The sequence below is a fragment of the Urtica dioica genome, chromosome 9 (assembly GCF_054948205.1).
Source record: "Urtica dioica subsp. dioica isolate 48M chromosome 9, U.dioica_male_clone48M_v1_H2, whole genome shotgun sequence".
Classification (NCBI taxonomy): domain Eukaryota; kingdom Viridiplantae; phylum Streptophyta; class Magnoliopsida; order Rosales; family Urticaceae; genus Urtica; species Urtica dioica.
Window position 1 is genome coordinate 15,020,884 of NC_142764.1, and position 22,596 is coordinate 15,043,479.

At 35.7% G+C, this 22,596-nt stretch overlaps 1 protein-coding gene and 1 pseudogene across 1 annotated transcript; one reads left to right on the top strand and one right to left on the bottom strand.

Annotated features, from left to right (window-relative positions):
* Positions 1-1,720: 1,720 nt before the first annotated feature.
* LOC149385207 (uncharacterized) lies at positions 1,721-5,088 on the bottom strand (annotated as a pseudogene).
* Positions 5,089-14,067: 8,979 nt separating this feature from the next.
* PRXR1 (Peroxidase superfamily protein) lies at positions 14,068-16,789 on the top strand. Its single transcript, XM_089625116.1, has 4 exons — positions 14,068-14,435; positions 14,531-14,719; positions 14,868-15,033; positions 16,142-16,789. Exons 1-4 carry the CDS (start codon positions 14,184-14,186, stop codon positions 16,552-16,554), a joined length of 1,020 nt encoding a protein of 339 aa, XP_089481242.1. The 5' UTR covers positions 14,068-14,183; the 3' UTR covers positions 16,555-16,789.
* Positions 16,790-22,596: the final 5,807 nt, after the last annotated feature.

Consider the following 22,596-nt stretch of genomic DNA (forward strand, 5'->3'; position numbering starts at 1 on the left):
AGAAAGTTAAACACTCACACAAATCAAGAGATTATTTAGATTCACCTATAATTTCAGCACCTCGTTATAATTTCTAATTTTACTGTGAAAACTGATAAAATCACGTCCAATTTTCACCCCTACTCATAAACAAAAAAAAAACCCCATCCAACGGAGAATGTTAAACACTCACACAATCAAGATTATTTAGATTCACCTATAATTTCAACACCTCGTTATAATTTGTAATTTTACTTATTTATTTATTTATTGAGGTTTTGTCTCGTCTAATATAAAAATAATTCAATCTTAATTAACATTGTATTCCAAGTCTGTTCGTACAATTGTTACATCTACCTTTTACCATTAAATGTAAACTAAAAAAAAGTTTTCTATGCCAAGTAAACGTATTATCAGCTTTCATAAAAAGTTAAGCGTATTATTAGCTTTCATAAAGAAGGGTTCAAGTGGGAGTAGTACTGATGAGTTATTATTAAGCCCATGGGCGGCTCATAAAAAAAGCAGAATGAGTCGCGCTAGTAATAGGACCTTTACAAACTTTAGTGAGGCACTAAAATCCAATTGCCAAAGAAAATAAAGTGTCGGTGGGGGTAACAACTATAACAACAGATTTGGAAGCTAGTACGCTGCTAGATGTGCAACTCAATATAAATGCTTCATCAAAATTGACATAAAAATTGACGGTGATAGACATCAAAATCACTGATTCGAGCGTCAACTCGAAACTCAGAGTTACAATCCGAACGCAGAAAAAAAAAAATCAACTTTTTGGAAGTATGAGTTCTATTACTTTATTTCTATTTAAGACTATTTTTTACTTCAAAATTGAGAATTTGAGATTGGAGTACTGGTATTAAGTTTGATTCGGTTTTTTATACCAGAGTTAACATTAATAAAGTAAATAAAATGAAGATTCGTTGCACATTTATCTATTTTATAGTATGATTTTGTCATTTTAATTAAATAGATGATACAAATTTGACATTTTTAAAAACTAATGATCTAATTTGATATTTCACTAAAATACGATATATAGAGGTGTGGACAATAATTTTCCTACACAAGGTTGTTCCATATGAGCAAAAGGAAAAAAAAAATGCTTACACATTTTTCTATATTTTGTATCTTCCTTCTTTTAGGTTGTACTCTTTAGAATATATTGGCTTTGGTGTTTTATTAGAATAGCAAAGTTATTCTTTTTTTTAAAAAAACTAAAAGTTATCCTTAACAGTATATTGGCTTTGGTAAATTATTTGAATAGCAAATTCATCCTTCAGACATACATACGCCTTTATATGATATGACTGTATGTTACTAAGTGATTAAAAAAAGGGAGAAATGACACAGGGGAAATGACGACAATAATACTCAATATTTGATCAAAATATTGACACCGTTTGACACAGCTTTGTTTTTTTAAAAAGTGCTTTTAGTTTCTGTTTTAAAAAAAAAACTTTTTTTTTTAAAATTGACAGGTGTTTGGTAAACTGTTTATAAAACAGTTGTTGCTGGTAACAAAAGCTGATTTAGCGTTTGGTAAAATAAATATATTATGGTCAAAAGACTAAAATAGACATGGTCTTATAAATTAAATAATAATTATTTATATGCTTATTTATATGCATATATATGAATTATAATTACAAACTAGAAAAATATGGACGAAACAAATTTATTTTATTTTTAATATAAAGTTTTTAATTATTGACAAAAATGTAAACTACAAATTTATCGTTTCTACTAAACTTGCAGCAATCTCATCTCTTAACTTGTCCATACTACTCGAAGAAGTTTGACAATCTTCATCTTGATCTTCAGTTGTGTCATTTTCATCCCCCTCGTCATCGCCCTCTGTCTCGTCGAATATTTCAAAATCCATCTCTTGTCTTGCATGCATTCGAATATAGTTATGCAATGCCATAGTTGCGATAACTATTTTTACTTGATTTTTGAATGGATAACTCGGCATGACATTCAGGATTCTCCATCTTTTTTTCCACACTCCAAAGCTCTGCTCGATGACGCTTCTCAGAGAAGAATGTGCACGATTGAAGATTTCTTTGCTTGTAGTAGGTTGAGTTCTTCTTGCACGAAAATGCTCCAGATGGTATGTTTGACCTTTATACGGACCAAGATATCTAGGCAAATTAGGATAACCAGCGTCAACCAGATAATACTTTCCTGTGACATATCAAGTTGAATATAATGATTTAGTTTAAACTGTATACAAGACAAAGCTATAAAAAAAAAATTAAAGTCATACCTTCTGAAGGTTTTGGAAAGTTAATCTCAGTATCACGAAGAGCGGCAGAGAATACCCTTGAATCATGAGCGCTACCTTCCCAACCAGCATACGCAAAAGTGAATTTCATATTGAAATCACATACAGCCATAACATTTTGAGTAGGAATCTTCTTTCTACCGATAAACGGTATTTGATCTGCTTGAGGTAAAGAAGCTGGAACATGAACACCATCTATAGCACCAATGCAATCCTTAAAAAAAAAATATCTCAATTAATTTATAACAAAGTATCGATGAAAATAAATAACAAAAATATGAGTATAATACCTTAAAATGTGGCATATATCTTGGATCGTTTGCTATTTCTTTGGGAGTACTCTTAAATTCTGGATCTACAGATTTTATGACATCGGCTCCCATGAGACATAATATATCCAACGTCTCCGAAAAATATCGACTTATCGTCTCACCAGAATGTTGAAACATCTCTTGCACTAACCGGTTTCCTAGACCATGTCCTAGAATCATTAGAGTCATTCCTAAAATCTCCAATGCAGTCATATGTCTTGAACCTTTGAAACCGTAACTTGTTTCCAAGTTATTGCACAAACTTATGAAAACCTCTTTTTCCATTCTGAACAGTCGTTGGCACCGAATTCTGTTTCCCCTCAATATCTCTTGAAGAAAAATATGCCCGTTTTTTTTTAATCCATACAAGGAACTTTATGTATGTATGTAGCAATTTTCCGTATAAGAACACTATGTTCGTTATGTTCCTTTTTGGCAACAATGTCGAACTCATCGTCTGATGTGATATCCATTTGTTCCTGAAAACAAATATGTGATAACATAAGACTAAATAACATTCGATGTAAACATTATTTATACTACAAAAAAAAGTAACCAAGGAATATAAACGAGACTAACATTCTCGTATTGTTTGATTATTATAGTAAAACAAAATAAACAAAAAATGCAAAACAATGAATGTAGTTCTCATATAAGAACACTTATTTAATACAATTGATTAAAAATTCAAACGCGCGAAATATTTGGAGCTCCTCCTGGATTAGAGCCATAAACTAGATTATACTCTTAAGTGAGCCAACAACTTTGAATATGTGGATCTTTCATCGTTGCAAACATCTCTCTCTTCTCGCGACTCTGAAATAGTCCGGTCGCAAAAAGCCACATTGCATGTCCGATTACAATACCAGGCAGTGACGAAACAACTTCCATTACTTCAGTATTACTAGTACCAGGCATCTCTTTGCGTACTACGTATACGGTGTCGCTACGCTCTTCCGTCGCCTTCACAAGACGCTCGATTTGAGAAGATAATTTAGCTGCTCCACTAACTTTGCTCCATCCACCTGCCTTTTTAAACTTTGGAAAATTATTGATGTCTAGGGGATTTTTGCTGCTGTTATTAACACCCTTTTGAAGATTTGGCTGAGTCACAGGATCCTCTGATTAATCACTTCTTTCTTCTAAGATGTCAGCACTAGGAAATGCCTCACTACCATCGTAATGACGAGGGTTAGCTGTAGATGAAAATGCATACGCTCCAGTTGCAACTATATCCTTGAACATCGTATCCAGTTTATCTTCGAAATCGGGAGAAATGCCTTCTTTACGAAATTTTCCAAATTTTTTATTCTCCTACAAAAAAGTGATATCTTAGTTATAATATAAATTTTAAGTTTGTAAATTTATTTGATATTCGATACAAACCTTTATTTTACTACACCACCACTCTTCACTTGCGTCAACGGTATTATTGTTACCATTCCATCCAAGGCCAGTTTCTTTTCCGATCAACTGCTTCCAGAGTTTCCATTCACCTTTCAGTAACTCCAGCTTATTTTTGAATTGAGCTTTATCGTATCCCCTTTGTGTTTTCTCGGAAATATTTTTCACCATATTCTCCCATCCTACTTTGGTGAAGCTTGTTCCCGGTCGATTTCCAGCTTCAATCTCCGCAATACATACGTCGCATAAGATTTCAACGGCATCATTATCCCATACTGCCTTTGTTCGAGGTCGTGTATCTTGATTTTCAGTCATCTACAAGTATACATTTAATTCAAATAAATTTTTACTACAATAATGAAATAAAATTTAAAAAATAAATTATTTCTATTATATAACATATGAAATAGTAAATAGTAAAACTGAAAAAATGTATTATTTCTTTCAATCGGTTAATTGTTTTAATTCTTTTTAAAAAATGTATTATTTTAATTCTTTCTATAGTAAAAATGTAAAATATACACACTAGTTTACTTAACTCACTCGATGGTGAGACTAACTTCGGTTAAACATATGAAATTTATTTACATCAGCTTTCAAAATAATTCATTATGAGTATATTGATATACAGATAGAGTATATAGATAATAATATTATTATTTTGACTAATATATAACAATACAATAATTTGGGATATAAGTATACAGATGAGTTAATTTTTAACCGAAGTTAATTTTTTAACACATGCACCGCTTTTATTTAACTCATTCAATGGTTTATCTTTAACCGAAGTTACTTTTTTTTTTCTCTTTCCCCACATCCAAAATCGCGAGCGACATTGTTTTTAGAGAGAGAGAGAGAGCGAGCGAGCGAGCGAGCCTACATCGCCGGAGAAACGAGCGAGCGAGCGAGCCTCCAAGAGTATGTCGTCTTCCAGTGGACCAGCGCCAGAGCTCGGTTGATCTTCTGCTCCAGGATGAACCGATCCTTCAGAGACGCCGCCGACTTGAGCCGCTTCATCAGCTCTCCGATCACTCTGTACTCGACCCGCAGCGCCAAATGCGTCTCCGCGAACTTGTCAATCTTCTTCATCACCTTGTAAGCCTCATCAAACGTTTCTACTTCTTTTCTTCAAATCCGATTATTCTTCAAAATGAATTTAGGGTTTATGTTTGGGGGTTTTGGTTATGTCATTCCTCAATCCGATTGAATATAGGGTTTTAAGCTTATTTTTTTTTGTTTCGAGGTTGTTAGATATCTGATTTCGTTATTGAATAGAATTGCGTTTGTGTTGCGTTTGGGTTTTGGTTCTGGCCGGATTTCAATTTTTTCACTTGACACAATCGTAGTAATATGTTCTGATAAAAGTTATTAATGATAAATTGAAGATGGGCTTGAATAGGAAAACATAAAAAGGACTTGAATTGTGATGGAAATGTAGACATTTTTTTCAAGTTTGTTATCTGTTTTGTGGTTACTTTTTACAAGCTAATTACATTGGAAAATAATTTACCTTGTTTGTGGAATAACTCAGTAAAAGTTCCTCTGCGTCAACTTCAAACTCTGAATCTCCGAAATATGGTTAGTCCTAAAAATTGAGAGCCACCAAAGTTCAGTTATTACACGTGACCTGAAAAAATTTTGACAGTAAAAAAGTTGCATAGTATGATTAGAGCTTACCACTTGTTTACTTGATTCTTTTTCTGTTCAGTTTCTTCCCCAAACACGTATGCAGAGATGAAAATGAGACCGCCTAGCTTCACTGCGTTGTTCCTCACAGGTTTGGGTAATTAAGTGCAACTGTTTCCACATACTTAAACTGGACGTGATCAAATCTGAAGTCAAATCTGTATATCACATTTTTAGGAACAAATTAGCTTAGTCAATTGTAAATACGCATGTATAGGGTATTTATTGCTGTGTTGTGTAATCTGAATGAGTAAATCTCGTATATAAGAGATCAATTCAAATATTTGCTATTTTATAGAAGGTAGTTTTTTTTTATTCTGTTTCAATTATATGCAGACTAATTAAACGTGTATTTATTTCTTCTGTGGCCGGGTTTCTTTAGTTAGAGAGTTTAGGAGATAATTTAGGGATTTAAAAAATTGACTAAGGATATTAAAGTAATTCTCTTGCTTTTTTAAAAACGATGTTTAAAAAAGCTACGATTCGTAGCTTTTCCGAATCTTGTACAAATTCCAAAAGCGATTTTGAAGTTTTTTCTAACCGTAGTTTTACCAAACACCCAAAATCGTTTTTGCTTATACTAAAAACAAAAACTGGCGAATTTAATCTGTACCAAACAGGCTCATTACTTCTATACTCAAAGTTTTTTTTTCTTTAGCAAAAATACCACATGTTACGTTATAGTGGGTCCGTTACTACTCGGACCATTAAGTTTAAACATAATTTTTAACGTCAAAGTATTTACGTGTAACTAAATTTAAAATTTTGAGTATTTTTGCAAAAAAAAAAAAGAATGAGTATACAAGTAATGTTTTGTCTAAACATTGAGTATTTTTGTTACCATCTCGGGTAAACAAAATAACAAGGGCACAGAAAACCTTAAAAAAGTCCGCTAGTCGCTCAAGCATTAATCAACCGTTTTCTTTTGTTGAAAAAAAAATCATTTTATTTCTTCACTAAGGAAACTTGTTTCTCACTCCACCCTTTTAATAAATCATCAAACAAAATCACTTAATTACCTGCAGATCTACATAATGCTAGATAATATAATCTGCCTCGAGATCCATTTCATTAAAAGTTTGAAAAGTCAAAATGTATATTTCCACGCGAGCGAGAGTAGTAACGTTCGAAAAGTCTCTCCATTATATGCGAGAGTGCCTCATGGACCCCAATCGCCATTTAAATTCCCTCCTTTATTTTTTTTTTGTTTTTTATTTTTTTTGTTTTTGTTTTTTATTTTTGGTTTTTTTATTTATTTATTTTTTTTGGTTTTTTTTTTGGTTTTGTGTGTGTGTATAATATCAATCATTTGATATAAGGTCTAGGAGCGTTGAGTTTCAGGCTGACATTTGGATCGGCATCACAAAGGAATGGCTTCTGAATGCTTTGCGTTGTCTGACGGAATTGCCGATTTTTGTCTGACTCGGAAACGGTAAAAATGCTTCCGTGGACTGTCGGAAATTGTAGAGGATGTGTCGGAAATGACATGCGATATTGTATGCGTTAGGTAGACGTTGGGTGGCATTTGAATGTTGGTTTGTTTTGTTTTTTTTATTATTAAAATAATCTCAACCGTTAGATGAGCAATAGTTGTAAAATCAACGGCTGAAAATAAATGACCGTTATTTGAACATTTGGACTTCCGATTTTACAAAAAATATTGAATTTTAACCCTTTTATTTATTTCTCTATAAATACATCCAATTTCTTACCATTTTATTCACAAATCAAACATTCATCTCTCTCAAACTCTCAAATTCTCCACAAATATTTCTCTACAACAATCTCTTAATATATAATATATAGTTAAGTTTATAATTTTTTTTATTATATAATTAAGTATATAATCTAATTTTTTTTTATATAGTTTAGTTTATGTAATTTGTGTTATATAGTTAAGTTTATAAATTTTTATATTATATAATTAAGTTTATATTCTATTTTTTTATATAGTTTAGTTTATGTAATTTGTATTATATAGTTAAGTTTATAACTTTTAATTTATTATATGATTAAGTTTATATAATTTATTATAAATAATTAGGTTTATAAAAAATTTATTATATAGTTTCAAGTCATATAAATATATATTATAGTTTTAATTATAATGTATATTATATACTTAAATTAATATTACAAAATATATTTTATAAATACATATCATGTCTGGCAAGTCATCATCTCACAGAACGGATCGTTCCTTAACCTTCAAGAGTTCTCGGGTCTATTTGACTCGAACTCGGTGCTGGATATCTTATGTTCTCGGAACGTTCTCGAACCTTGCGAATCCCACGAGTAACATGTCTAAAACGGTCTAGTTTTATTTTATGATTTGAAACCTCAAATTTGACCAAACCAAACTTGTCCTAAATTCTTAATTTTTTATAATCCTAAGATAGTTTAGCCTACTAATTTGGGTTGAGCATGTTAATTAATACAACAAGTTTCACTTTATTATTTATTTATCAAAATAGCTATGGTTTTTTTTTGTTTTTTTATTTTTTTTTACAAAACAGCTAAAGTTTGACACTATCTATATAAAATATTGATAATGCACATAAAAATATTGATACTTGTATATAAATTATGTATAGGGTAGATAATAACTCGTCGAGGTTCACGTGAATCACGTCGAAGTTCTAGTCGTACTCTCATGCCGTCATAATCACAACAACAAGATGAGCTACACGAAGAAGTTCAACAACCCTCTCCACCACACCAATTTTCACAAAATTGGCTAAACCTTTCTCAAATTCTCAATTACGAAAACACCGAATACCAACCACCACAATGACATCCTCCAAATGTCCCTCTCGAATGCCCGATTCGCTCCGATCTCCCATTACCAACCAGAATATCTACCACAATTTCTTTCACAACAACCTTAACTTCCTCCTCGTCCAATTCAGTAACAATATTATACGCAATATCCTCCTCCTCGTCCCGTTTATGACAAACTTTCTAGCTCCCACGAACATCCACACGAAGACCCTTACCTCGTATATCAAGAACAACTTCGTAGATTTCAACACCAATCACCTCCTCAACTACCTCAACACGAGTTACCTCCTCCACATGAAGATCCACCAAATTCCGAAGACCAAGAAAATCTACAAGCTCAACAACCAAAGAAGAAAAGAAATACTTCTAGGAGACCCACGATGACGAAGGAAAGAAGGATCTATGTAGCAAATGTGGGAAGCTTATCAAAGCCGACTCTTCTACTCATGGTACTTCGTCATTGTGCCACCACTACAAGATGTTCATCAAGGCCGGATCTTCTTCATCTTAGATAATTACCCATGATTCCATTGAATTTAGAAAAGAACTTGTTAAATACATAGTTTCCACTGACCAATCATTTTCTCACGTAGAAAGTGAAGGCTTTGATAGATTTGTACATTATCTACTTCCTGATATTAATATTATTAAAAAAAACTCTCCGTAAAGAAATTATGAAAAATTAATTAGAAGAAAAAGACACACTTAGAGCTTGTTTCATGTCTACCCGGTTTAATGTAGCGCTCACTTCTGATATATGGTCCGGAAATGCCAAAATGGACTACATGTCTGTTGTAGTTCATAACATAGATAAGGCTTGGAATCTAAACAAGAGGATCATAGCCTTTAAAGAATAGGAATAGAGGGTAGTCACACAACAAATTCCATACTAGGAATCCTTCTTGATGTTATAGAAGAGTTGAACTATTGTGAGAGAATAATTTTCATAACTCTTGATAATGCCACCAACAACGATTCCATGGTGAGAGCTTTACGCCTTGTGATATCCAATCAAGACTATTTTACACCAAAGATGTGCTACCCATATCATAAACCTTATAGTGAAAACCGGATTTAGGCATTTTGACGAGTGTATTAGTAAGATTAGAGAAGTCATAGCTTGGATAAGCAGTTCAACCCAGAGAGAGACAAACTCAAGAGGCGTTTTTTATTTACGGTCTTGACGAGAGGACCTTCCACACCGGTAGTAGGATTAGGTGAAACTCAACATTTTTAATGTTGAATTCCTTCTTGACCGATAGATATGTAGAGGTTACACATAAATACGTGAACATTAATGGAGGCTATGACATAACCAAAGCAGACATCGCAGTAGCTAAGTGCTTTACTCATTTTCTTCACTTTTTTTTTATGATGAAACATGTCATTGTCCGCCGTTTATACACCAACATCTTATTTAGCAATACACAGTGTTACAAAAATTGCCGAACATCTTCACGATTGCAATCATTTTGAAATCTTTCAACCACGTGTCACAGTTATAACAGAAAATTTTTTAAGCATTGGGGAACTTCAAAGATTCCTTTCTTATATGATTTTTCATGCATTCTAAACCCCCGAATGAAATTTGGGGATTATCGTATATTTTGACAATATTTGAAACGTTATACTAAATAAGATTACGTGACACATGATCATACTAGGGTCGTGGAAGAGTTTTACTCCTTTTCAGGTTTTTTACCAACGACAAATTCTAACTTGTCTCGAGCTAAGTCCATCCCGACACTCATAAACAAGTAAAGGAATGTTCAGAGATATAGCTCGTTTTGCCCGTTGCGCGAGATATCTACAAGTATTTTTTTGGAGGAGCAAATGAAATAGAAGGAAGAGATACGTCAACATAGAATTTCCATAACAGCCGACACATGGACGTTTATTCAAAATATCAACTACATGTGCGTAACGGCTCACTGGATTAGCAAAGAATGGGTATTATAGACGCCAATCATTTCGTTTGCTAAAATCTCTAGTCACAAAAGAGATTCCATAGCTAATGAATTGCTTGCTTTCTTTAACGATTGGGGGATATCAAAGATACTCTCAATTATTGTTGGTAATGCTTCCTCGAATGACACGGCCATAGAAAAACTAAAGAAGAAATTAAAGATAAGCACAGGTGTGGTTGCACATAAGATGTGCGTGTCACATACTCAACTTGGTGGTCAATGGTGGCTTGAAAGAGTTGGAACCTTCGCTTGCCTCCATTCGAGCTACCGTTCGATACGTGAGATCTTCTCCGACACGTGTAGCCAAGTTCAAAGAAGTGGCGGCAACCGAGCAATTGTATCTTGGATCTTCTATGTTTAACGATTGGGGGATATCTTGCTTTAACGATTGGGGGATATCAAAGATACTCTCAATTATTGTTGGTAATGCTTCCTCGAATGACACGGCCATAGAAAAACTAAAGAAGAAATTAAAGATAAGCACAGGTGTGGTTGCACATAAGATGTGCGTGTCACATACTCAACTTGGTGGTCAATGGTGGCTTGAAAGAGTTGGAACCTTCGCTTGCCTCCATTCGAGCTACCGTTCGATACGTGAGATCTTCTCCGACACGTGTAGCCAAGTTCAAAGAAGTGGCGGCAACCGAGCAATTGTATCTTGGATCTTCTATGTTTAGATGTCCCTACGCGATGGAACTCTACTTATTTGATGTTAGAGGCTGATATGAAGTATCAAAAGATGATCTTCATTATTAAAATTATTTTGAAGAGTCAAACGACGATGCACCAAACGAGAATGATTGGGAAAATGCAAAAGTGTTTGGGGATTTTTGGCGAAGCTTTTATGAGCTAACTCTACAGCTTAGTGGCTCATTACATCTCACCTCCAACCGTTACTGGATAGATATTGTTCAAGCGAAAGAATACTTGAAAAAGTTGTCCATAGCTGATGACCGCGTAGTGTGTGGCATGGCACAAAATATGAGAGCTAAGTATGATAAATATTGGGGGAGACAAGAAAAGATGAATCGTTTGTTGTTTGTTGCGGTCATTCTAGACCCGAGTTACAAACTAATACATTATTCAAGGTATTATATTATCAACCTTGTTGCATTTTTAATTAGAGTTTTCTCACACACTTTCAGGTACAAGCTTGATTACATTGAGCATATTTCCCATGATCTTTTTTCTGGTGAAGATGAAGAAAACTTAATTGTGAAGTTAGCCGAGGACGTTCTCCGGAAAATGTATGAAGCCTATATCCTTGAGGAAAGTCCTTCAACAATACCAAGGTTTCCAATGTCAAAGACGGCTAGAAATAATTCTTCTATCCGTACATCCACAACGTGGTGGACGAGAAAGAAATGAAGTTGATAAGTATTTGATTGAAGATTGTGAAGAGTTATTGGGAGGAGATCTAGAAGACTACTTTGATTTGTTGGGATGGTGGAAGATAAATTTCATCAAGTATCCCGTTCTATCGCGCATGGCTAGAGACATTCTTGCTGCTCCGGTGTCAACTGTTGCGTCTGAATCGCCATTCTCCACAAGTGGTCATATTCTAGATCTTTTTCGAAGCGCGTTATCTCCAAAAATGGTGGAAGCTTTGATTTGCACCAAAAGTTGGTTAAGTTCTTACAAAGATCCCGTGGTCTTGCGGGAATACATGGACGAAGTGGAGGCTTTCAATGATTCTAAACAAGTTGTTTCCGGTAAGTATTATTTTATTATTTTAACATCATTATATGTATAATGAATTTTTATAATACATATATCCTTGTTTATTCTAACTTATATTGTTTATTTTAGATGAGGGTGAATTTTTCGCAACCGAAACATCTCAACAAACATCTCAAAGTGTAACTTGATCATGCCTATAAAAAGGTATTTGATGTGACTAACGCAAAAGCTTATGTGCAGAATGCAATTTAGAATATGTAACACTTGTTTTAATATGATTTTTTTGGAAATAATAATGATCTTTGTATGTACTAACCAACTTTTGTAGGTGTTTGGAATTGGAACTTGTGGAAGTTGAAGAACCATTAAAGCACGAATGATGTTTTTATTTTAACTTAAACATGTGACATTTCGGATCTTTTTATGTTGTTGGAGATTTTTTTTTCCACTTGGATTTGGGTGACTGTAAACTCTTTAAATTTTGATTTTGATGAGTAGAACTTAGACTTTTTTATTTTGAAGAGATTTAAATCGCAAAACGGGTGAAAGAAATGAAATGCGTAATCTAGTTATCCAGTTCTAGAACTAGTTAACCGAAATTCGGTTAACCAGTTTCAGAACTGGATAACCAGTTCTAAAAATGGTCATAAAACTGGTTATTGGTTTTGGAGAACTAGTTAACCGAATTTTCGGTTAACCGATTTTTAGTTTTGGTCCAATTCGGTTCGGTCATTGGACCAAAAAATTGAAAACGAATACTCGGTTTCGGCTTTCAAATTGGTCCAAAACCGAACCGAACCGAACTGATTTCGCTCATAGGTGACAGTCTTCATCTTATTCTTCAAGATATTTTTATATCCTGAGTTTTTTTTTTTTTCTCGTTATGATGGAAACTAATAATCACGTATTCCTATTTTTTTAATTTACAAACAAAATAGGCGATAACAATTTAAGGATATTTGGGTAAAAGACTAACGTTGAATAACATGTTATGACTATTTAACTAAAACTTTCAAAACGTAGGCCAAATTAAAATTATAATATTTCTGTATAGATTATAGCTGCTTTGCTAGAGTGCCATAAAAAATAGGTATAATAAATTGAAATTTTACACTAAACAATAATTAACAGAAGAAATAAAAATCTAGAATAGAAAAATTTGATGGAAAAATACATGTATAGTAGAAAAATAATTTGTAATTAAGCCTAAATTGTTCTCTCTCTCTCCCTCTTTTTTTTTTTTTTTTTAAGAAAATCTAAATTGTTAATATATAATAATTTAACTATATGCATGTTTTCTAAACTTTTTGTATTTTTTTTATCCATTAACTTGTATTTTTTTTATTATCAAATAACTTGTTGTATTTTTTTTTTATTATCAAATAACGTTGTATATTACATTCAAATGATCAGATTGCTTGGCACCGTCTAGAAACAGATTATAGAAAACTTGACAAGTGGTATACCTATTCATAACCTCTTTTTGGAGACAGTTTATATATTATGCACATGCATGCAAAAACAAGCACTCAATTAAGTGACACTGCCAAACTTTCGAGGCTCATAGCAGTTAGTGCTCAGTAAATGCCAACAGTAATTAACTGCGTACGTCTTTGAGTGCCAAATGCATCAAAATCACAAAACTCCAAATTTCATTTCATCACTTTATATATTACTATAGCATGTTGTAGTTTTGTACCGTTGATTGCAAAATACACCATCCCGATTGATTTTGAGTTTTTAATATCATAATGGTTTTATACACTAGATTATTTCCTCCCCAATTCCAGGTCTATTTCTACCTTTACCTTATACTATTTAATTAGAGTATTTCAGATTTGCTGAATTGTAAATTTTAAACTTTGCCATTATTATATGATGACAAGTCTCTCTCCTTTTTTTTTATTTTATTGACAAAGCTGTCCCCTTTTAACGTTATTTAAGGACACCATTGATAGTGGCAAAAGAAGACCAAGCAAGCAAGCTTTTGCTTCTTACTTTTCTTCTTCTTCTTGTTCTTCTTCTTCTTCTTCTTCTTCTTCTAAAAGAGAGGCAGACAAAAACACAGTCATGGGTTATTCTTCTAAAGCTCTCTTGTTCTGGGTTGCGCTGGGCTGTTTGTGCGCCGTGAGTGTTGTCTCTGCCGAGGGAAGCAATGAAGAAGAGTCGAACAACAAGCCTGGACTTGTCATGAATTTCTACAAGGACACGTGTCCTCAAGCCGAGGACATCATCAAGGAGCAAGTCAGGCTTCTTTACAAACGCCACAAGAACACGGCTTTCTCTTGGATCAGGAATATCTTCCATGACTGTGCTGTTCAGGTAATCTCTCTTCTCTCTCTCATTATCTTTATTTGTGTGTGTACATAACATAAATATGTGTCTGATATTACTGTAATATTTACGCATGCATGTAGTCATGCGATGCTTCGCTTTTACTGGACTCTACTCGGAGGTCTTTGTCGGAGAAGGAAATGGACAGAAGCTTTGGGATGAGGAATTTCAGATACATTGAGACCATAAAGGAGGCTCTAGAGAGAGAGTGTCCACGTGTAGTTTCTTGTGCTGATATTCTCGTCCTCTCCGCCAGAGAAGGCATTGTCTCCGTAAGTCACTTTTCTGCCCCATGTTCTAGCTTATTAAGTATATAATATGCTATCAATATCTGTAAAAAAAAAAAAAAAACTTTTATTTAGTCTTTTGTGTTTATAATCAGAATATTTTGAGATGTAAATAGTAGGATATATTTTTCAGGTTGGAGGGCCGTACATAGCTCTAAAAACAGGAAGAAGAGATGGAAGGAAAAGTAGAGCAGAAATATTAGAGGAATACTTGCCTGACCACAATGAGACCATGACTGTTGTTCTCGACAGGTTTGCCAAAATGGGCATTGACACTCCTGGTCTTGTTGCCTTGCTAGGTAAACCTCACACGCACACAAAAATAATAATATATATTTATAAATACTCAATTATCATCAACCAACATTCGTATTATCCACACTTGATATTATACTCACATGCTAGCTACAAAAGGAAGGAAACATTGTAAGTAAAGGCGATAATCTCTTTAACAAAACACCACCATGCTAAACTTTTAAAGATAAAAGTAAATAAAAATTCTTGACCTAAAGTTTTTATTACAAACTTTTTTTTTTTTTTTTTTTTTTTTTTATCTATATGTCCTTATCTCAATTATTGTTTGTGATACACAAATTTCTTTGCTGATATTATATAATTTTTTCAATAAATTACTTAAACCAAAAAAGGTCCTACATTTAGCCATAAGTTACATGAGTATGACTGTATATATATTGTATATATATATTATATTATATATATAGAAACAAAGCAAGTGCAGGCCCAGTTCACTGCAGGCCTGGTTCACTGACGCGTGCCACTGCCACTGCCACATAACTTAGGGTCCACCTAAATAAGATAAAGAAGTACCATATATACAAAGTTACAAACTAAACTCAGTGCCACTCATTGTCGCTGTGTACTATGCCAAATCCACCCACTTTATATTTTATTTTACGGACCCAACTTTGGTTAAAGTAACCATATATATAACATCATGGTGTTGGAACATATATGGATTGGAAGACGTCATGGTTCAGCTTAAATTTTATTTCTAATTCACATTTCACTACAAGTCAATAGGCAGAGTGTCGGCTAATTAACTTTAAATTTTTATCTAACAATTAAAAATTTTTGGTACGATTAACGTAATTTTTTTTTCCTTCTCTTACTTAACTAAGAGAAAGTATTAGTATTATTATTAATATACACTTTAAGTAAAATAGTTTGAATTATTGGCTGTACACTTGCTTCCTAGCACTCTCAATATGTAAAAATCGGCATACCTCTAAAAAATATGTAAAAATTATACTAAACACAGCCCTAATTTTTGAATGATGCGCTTTATGCCTCTTTCTTTCTGCTAATAATATCCCATACTTATATATAATTATACACTAGAAATAAGTATTGATTTAAACCAATAATGAATAAATGGATTTTACACAGGGTCCCACAGCGTGGGGCGGACCCACTGCGTGAAGCTGGTCCACCGTCTGTACCCGGAAGTGGACCCGGAGCTGAACCCGGGCCACGTGGAACACATGTTGTACAAGTGTCCGGACGCGATCCCCGACCCGAAGGCGGTCCAATACGTGAGGAACGACCGCGGGACTCCGATGGTTCTCGACAACAATTACTACCGCAACATCCTCGACAACAAGGGCCTCCTCCTCGTCGACCACCAGCTCGCCACCGACCCTCGCACCAAACCCTACGTCAAAAAGATGGCCAAGAGCCAGCCCTATTTCTTCAAGGAGTTCTCTCGAGCCATCACTATACTCTCCGAGAACAACCCTCTCACCGGCTCCCAGGGAGAGGTTAGGACCCAGTGCAACCTCGCCAACAAACACCCACACTAGATTACTGTTGCCTAGTACCGTTGGATCGTTTCTTTGTTTGTATGTTTGTTGATCTAGTGTTGTGTGGGATGTAATAAGGAAACGAGGACAATTATTAGGGTTTAATGTGATCAAAGTATTGTAGATCACTTGTTTATTTTTCGTTTCTTTTCATTATGTGTAATGTTGTATGCTGTATCTGTGTATATGATGATGATGATGCATGTGTGAAATAGAATGTTGCTCTAGTACTTTATGATATGTTATACATTTGGTGCTTTGATATTTTTACAAGATGCTTTAAGCAATATTATTACGTGAGGTTTTGATTTAAAAGAAGAAGAAGAATAATAAAAGGAGCAATGATATTACATTATTATGAGTTTAAATAAAATATATAGCTAGTAGTAGAAGCATTTTATTTCATCATGATTAATGGTTACTAAATTGCAGTATTATTTTTTATTTATTTTTTTTTTATTTATTTTTTATAAAAGGAATGGCTACTATTGCATTATTTTTATACGTAAGTGGAGCTAAAAGTCATCATTCCTCGTTGAGTAAAGAGGACACTCTAATAAATGGGACGTCGTGTTTGCGGGGCCACTAAATTAGATATATCAAGGTTAATTATAAATTTATAAGGCATCGAAGAGGATAAGATTCTCTATTCCTTCATGCCATTATTATTATTATTATGTCTTTGTTTATTTTATATTCAATTTATTAAATACGGTGTAGTAAATGAACATGTAGCTGAATATATACGAATCACTTGAAGACAAGCGTACGTGGCGGGACACGCTGAAATAATGTGCAGATAATCTGATATTATTTGGTATATGTACGGTATGCAGTCAATGTTAGGGACTGAATTCAATTTAAAACTAGAGATATATAATTTGTTAAAAAAAAAATATAACTCGAACATGTAACCCTTCTAAGTTCAACGTGATGTCATGCAACTGTCGGTGGTGACACTCCCGAGAACTTTATTTTGAGTTGAGTCAATGAAGTTTGTTATTCAAAAGAAAAGTGGTATGGATTTATAATGTGTAGTAGTAGATAATAAATATATGAGTTTCACACATTTGGCACTTATTATAACACTTCATGATAACAATGGTTTGCCCACATAGAAGAGAGAGTAAATGATTTTCATTAGTTGTAGTTCGATTACATTCAACAATACATATACAATTGAGTTGTGTGTGTATCAAGCTTGTAACTAACTTAACCAATGCACGATACGTATAGGTGTGTGCTCGTCGCATGTGCTAACTAACTGCACGCTGAGGTGGTGTACATGTGGCAGCCAAGTCAACTCAGCATGCTTTACATTCACACGCCCCTGTGAGCAAATGCTTGATTAGGATGCGTGAGTGTTAAGTACTGAAGCCTACCAACTAAGTGTTGTGATGATTCTCCCATATAACCATATAATTGAGGAAAAGTAATTAATTACGCTAATCATGAGCTAATTAATTCATTGATTATATGACAAGATCTAGATTTACGTTAATTAATTTTATACGAGAGCATATATGTCAAGCAACCGATTTAAGAGTAAACGAATACTTACATTGATTTTCGGTTCAACTACAGAACGCTCCTAAACCAATCTCGTACTCCTTGCGTCGTCTTGATGAAGGACTCGAGGATGACACCTTAGTCTTCCGAAACGTAATCTCCGAGGCGAATAAGAAAGATGAGTGTGCACAGTCTTTATCTCACTAGATCACGAAACTAGGTGTTTCGAGATCTCGCTCTTATTTTACTAAGAATGGAAACGAATTTCCGAGGGGAGGGAGAGGCAGAAGTGCACGGCCAAGGGAGGCTAGAATGCACGAATTTTTTCACAAATTAATTGCTTAATTTTGTCTTCCCATGAACCCCTATTTATAGTAGTAAAAAGAGATATTCATGGAATCTTCCAAAATATATTATTTCATTTTATTGTGTTCACACTAGAGGATTTATAATTCAAGAGATTATAATTCGAAGTCATGCTGAAATTAATAAAATACAAGTACATAAATTACTATTTGAAAAGCCCTTCCGAATGGAACTGACCACCATGTTTAGAAAACCGCCGGTCACGAGGGGATCTTTCATTCTCACGGTGTTGTGTCTAGGTGATACACTCGTGTTTACTAAATCATATTAAAAGCTCGAGTGATTCTAAACTCGGATATGATAAGAGGTGGATCGAAAAGGTGATGAGCTGTGTGTCGTCCGTGAGCTTCTCCTTCAACATTAACGGGGAGGTTCGTGGTCGTGTTATTCCGGAGAGGGGGCTACGCCAAGGAGATCCGCTGTTGCCGTTTCTCTTCCTTTTTTGCTCTGAGGGGCTCTCGAGTCTTCTCCGGAAGCGAGAAGCCCATCAACTCATCAGGGGGGCTCGCTTCGGTAGGTGGGACCTTTGTGTATCTCACCTCTTTTTTTGCAGATGATAGCATCATGTTCTTCAAGGCCAATAAGGAGGAGTGCGAAGAGGTTGTGCGGTGTCTTGCGATGTATTCGGCAGCCTCAGGTCAGTTGATTAATTATGCTAAATCTGACATTTGTTTTGGTTCATATGTGGATGAAGGGCTAGGGGCGGAGCTTGCAGAGCTACTTCAGGTGTCGGTCACCACTTGTCATCACCGATACTTGGGACTCCCCACGATGGTAGGTAGAAAGAAAGCCGATATTTTCGCGTTCATCAGGGAGAGGATTTGGGACAGGCTTAGCTCATGGCGAGGACTCTCCTTTTCGCATGCGGGCAAAGAAACCCTTATCAAAGCGGTGCTCCAAGCTATCCCCTCATATGTGGCGAGCTGTTTCCGCCTCCCTCAGGGACTCGTTGACGGAATTCATTCGGCTATCGCTAGTTTCTGGTGGGGGGACACGGTTCAAGCCAAAAAAATCCATTGGTGCAAGTGGTCCTAGCTTACGAGACACAAGTCCGACGGGGGACTCGGTTTTCGGGATATTGGTATCTTCAACCAAGCTCTGCTTGCTAAAAGTGTATGGAGCCTCCTCAGACGGCCGGATAACCTCGTTGGAAGGGTGTACCATCAAAGCTATTTCCCGAACGGGGACCTCCTCAATGCCTCTTGCAACTCGACCGTGTCCTTTATCTGGAGAAGTCTCTGTTGGGGAAAAAAAGATCATTCTTAGAGGATCGAGATGGAGGATTGAAGATGGTGAAACCACGTCGGTCTCGTGTGATCGTTGGATTCCTCGGCCCCCGACCTTCATGCTTCGGGATGCGGGCCCAATTCCGGAGGAGATGCGGGTTTCTAAGCTTAAAGATGTCACCGGAGCTTGGGACATTCCGCTTATTTCTGCTATGTTCTCACCTGAGGATGTTGAAGCCATTTTGAGTATTCCGGAAAGAAGAGGTGGTGGACCGGATATGCTTAGGTGGCATTTCACTAAAGATGGGGAATACTCGGTAAGAAGTGGGTATAGAGTCGCCTTGGAGGCGACCATTTTGGAGGGGCCATCTAGTCTGTCAGGGAATATCACATGGTGGAATAAGCTTTTGAGCCTTAAGATCCCTCCACCGGTGAAGAGTTTTGTGTGGCGGGTTTGCAGGGGATGGATTCCGGTTCGCACGCAGCTTTGCCGTCGCCATATCACCACGGAGACTAGTTGTCCGGTGTGTGGGGTGGATAATGAGAGCATCTTTCACGTGTTTTGGGGCTGCAATTGGGCCAAAAAGGTGTGGAAGCTTGGTGGGTTCAAGGATATAGTAAGGAAGCTTCGGCCCGAGGATACCATCGGCTCTCTTCTCCTTGCCTCGACAACACTGAAGGTATGTGATTTTGAGTTTTTCCTTATTATTATGTGGGAACTTTGGAATCATATGAATAATGCGTGCTCGGGGAGGAAGGTGTGGACACCCGGAGCTCTTCTTGAATGGTCCGAGGGATTTATTCGGGATTACTGGGATGCTTGTTATGGGACCAAGGGCGAGCACAACCGACCAAAGCCAAAAGCTTGGGACCCTCCGCCGATGGATATGGTGGCAATCTCGGTGGATGCGGCCATTCGTGCGGATGAAAGGCGGATAAGTCTCGGTATCGTGGCTCGGGATGATAGATGAGAGATTCTAGGTGCGGAAACTAAAATTATACATCTTGGGCTCTCTCCTCAAATTGCGGAAGCGTCGGCGGTTCTTCAAGGTATGCTCTTTGCTTTAGAGATGGGGTGGTCTAAGATTATTATTCAATCCGATTGACTTGAAGTTATATCGACTATTCGACGGCTCGTGGCACCGACTACGGAACTAGGTACGGTTATTAATGATATCCACTTGCTGTTGCATAGATTTGATAGTTTGGTTTTTGTTTTTCACCCCTGTGGTTGTAATAAGGTAGCTCATGTTCATGACCTTCGGGGTAGTATCTCGTGATTGTAACCACGGTTTTCCTCCGCCACTTAAGTGAGGGTTTTAATATAATTCTCCCGTGGTTCCGCCCACGGTTAAAAAAAAAAAACGTGATGTCATGCAACTGTCGGTGGTGACACTCCCAAGAACTTTATTTTGAGTTGAGTAAATGAAGTTTGTTATTCAAAAGAAAAGTGGTATGGATTTATAATGTGTAGTAGTAGATAATAAATATATGAGTTTCACACATTTGGCACTTATTATAACACTTCATGATAACAATGGTTTTGCCCACATAGAAGAGAGAGAGAGAGAGAAAGAGAGAGAGAGAGAGAGCGAGAGAGAGAGAGAGAGAGAGAGAGAGAGATAGCGAGAGAGAGAGAGAGAGAGAGAGAGAGTAAATGATTCTCATTAGTTGTAGTTTGATTACATTCAACAATACATATACAATTGAGTTGTGTGTGTGTCAAGCTTGTAACTAACTTAACCAATGCACGACACGTATAGGCGTGTGCTCGTCGCATGTGCTAACTAACTGCACGCTGAGGTGGTGTACATGTGACAGCCAAGTCAACTCAGCATGCGTGAATGTTTGATTAGGATGCGTGAATGTTAAGTACTGAAGCCTACCAACTAAGTGTTAGGGATGATTCTCCCATATAACCATATAATTGCGGAAAAGTAATTAATTACGCTAATCATGAGCTAATTAATTCATTGATTATATGACAAGATCTAGATTTACGTTAATTAAAACCATGTTTTAGCACACCGCCCGAACTCAGGTGCTTACGTTAATTAAAACCATGTTTTAGCACACCGCCCGAACTCAGGTGCTTACGTTAATTAAAACCATGTTTTAGCACACCGCCCGAACTCAGGTGCCCAGCACGTGACTCAGTTAGATACGGAGGCTATGGAATAATGAATGTTTAATAAATCTCAATAAATAAGAAATAACGCTTTCAATTTAAATAGATAATAAATGTCAAACTTTATTTTATCAATAATTTCAACGAGAATTTACATAAGTATCTTCTCGTGGGCAAGAATTCCTAACACTAAGGTGTTATATATCATTGGAGTGGCAAGTAGTGACGTCAGCAAATTTGGCATTCAAGTCACCAATCACACGCCTTATTTCAGAGGGTTCATTCACAGTTATGAAAATATCATCCACGTAGACAAGTAGAAAAAGGTACACACCTATCGAGTTGTAGTATAAGAGGGACGTGTCATTTCTACTATTTGTAAAGCCCACAGTGTGAAGATAAGCATGTAACTTCTCGTACCACGCATGTGGTGACTGTTTGAGCCCATATAGGGCCTTAACGAGTCGACAGACATGATTGAGTTAGGCAGGGGCGGACCCACGTAGGCTACGGGGGTGGCCCGGACCACCTCCACTTTTCCAGAAAATAATAATATTTTAATTATAAATATAAATAAAAAAAATAATTATAACCAAAAAAACTGGGGCTTCCGTTAATGTTCCCTATTTAAATTTAAAAAAAACTCTATTCTTCCTCTCTCTCTACTGTTCACTTCTGCGCTCTACCTCTCTGCCACTTCGTGCCGCAAATCAGAGCACCTGCAATTGACAACCATGCGGAAACAACTTCATTTATTTTTTTTAATTTATTATATTTTTTTCAGATGAAAACACCCACAATTCATTCATTCTT

Excerpts from the sequence above, each read along its gene's own strand:
- PRXR1 (XM_089625116.1), top strand. The coding sequence starts at position 14,184 with ATGGGTTATTCTTCTAAAGCTCTCTTGTTCTGGGTTGCGCTGGGCTGT. Across the intron at positions 14,720-14,867 it reads CCAGAGAAGGCATTGTCTCC|GTTGGAGGGCCGTACATAGC; the intron begins GTAAGTCACTTT and ends TATATTTTTCAG. Across the intron at positions 15,034-16,141 it reads TGGTCTTGTTGCCTTGCTAG|GGTCCCACAGCGTGGGGCGG; the intron begins GTAAACCTCACA and ends GATTTTACACAG.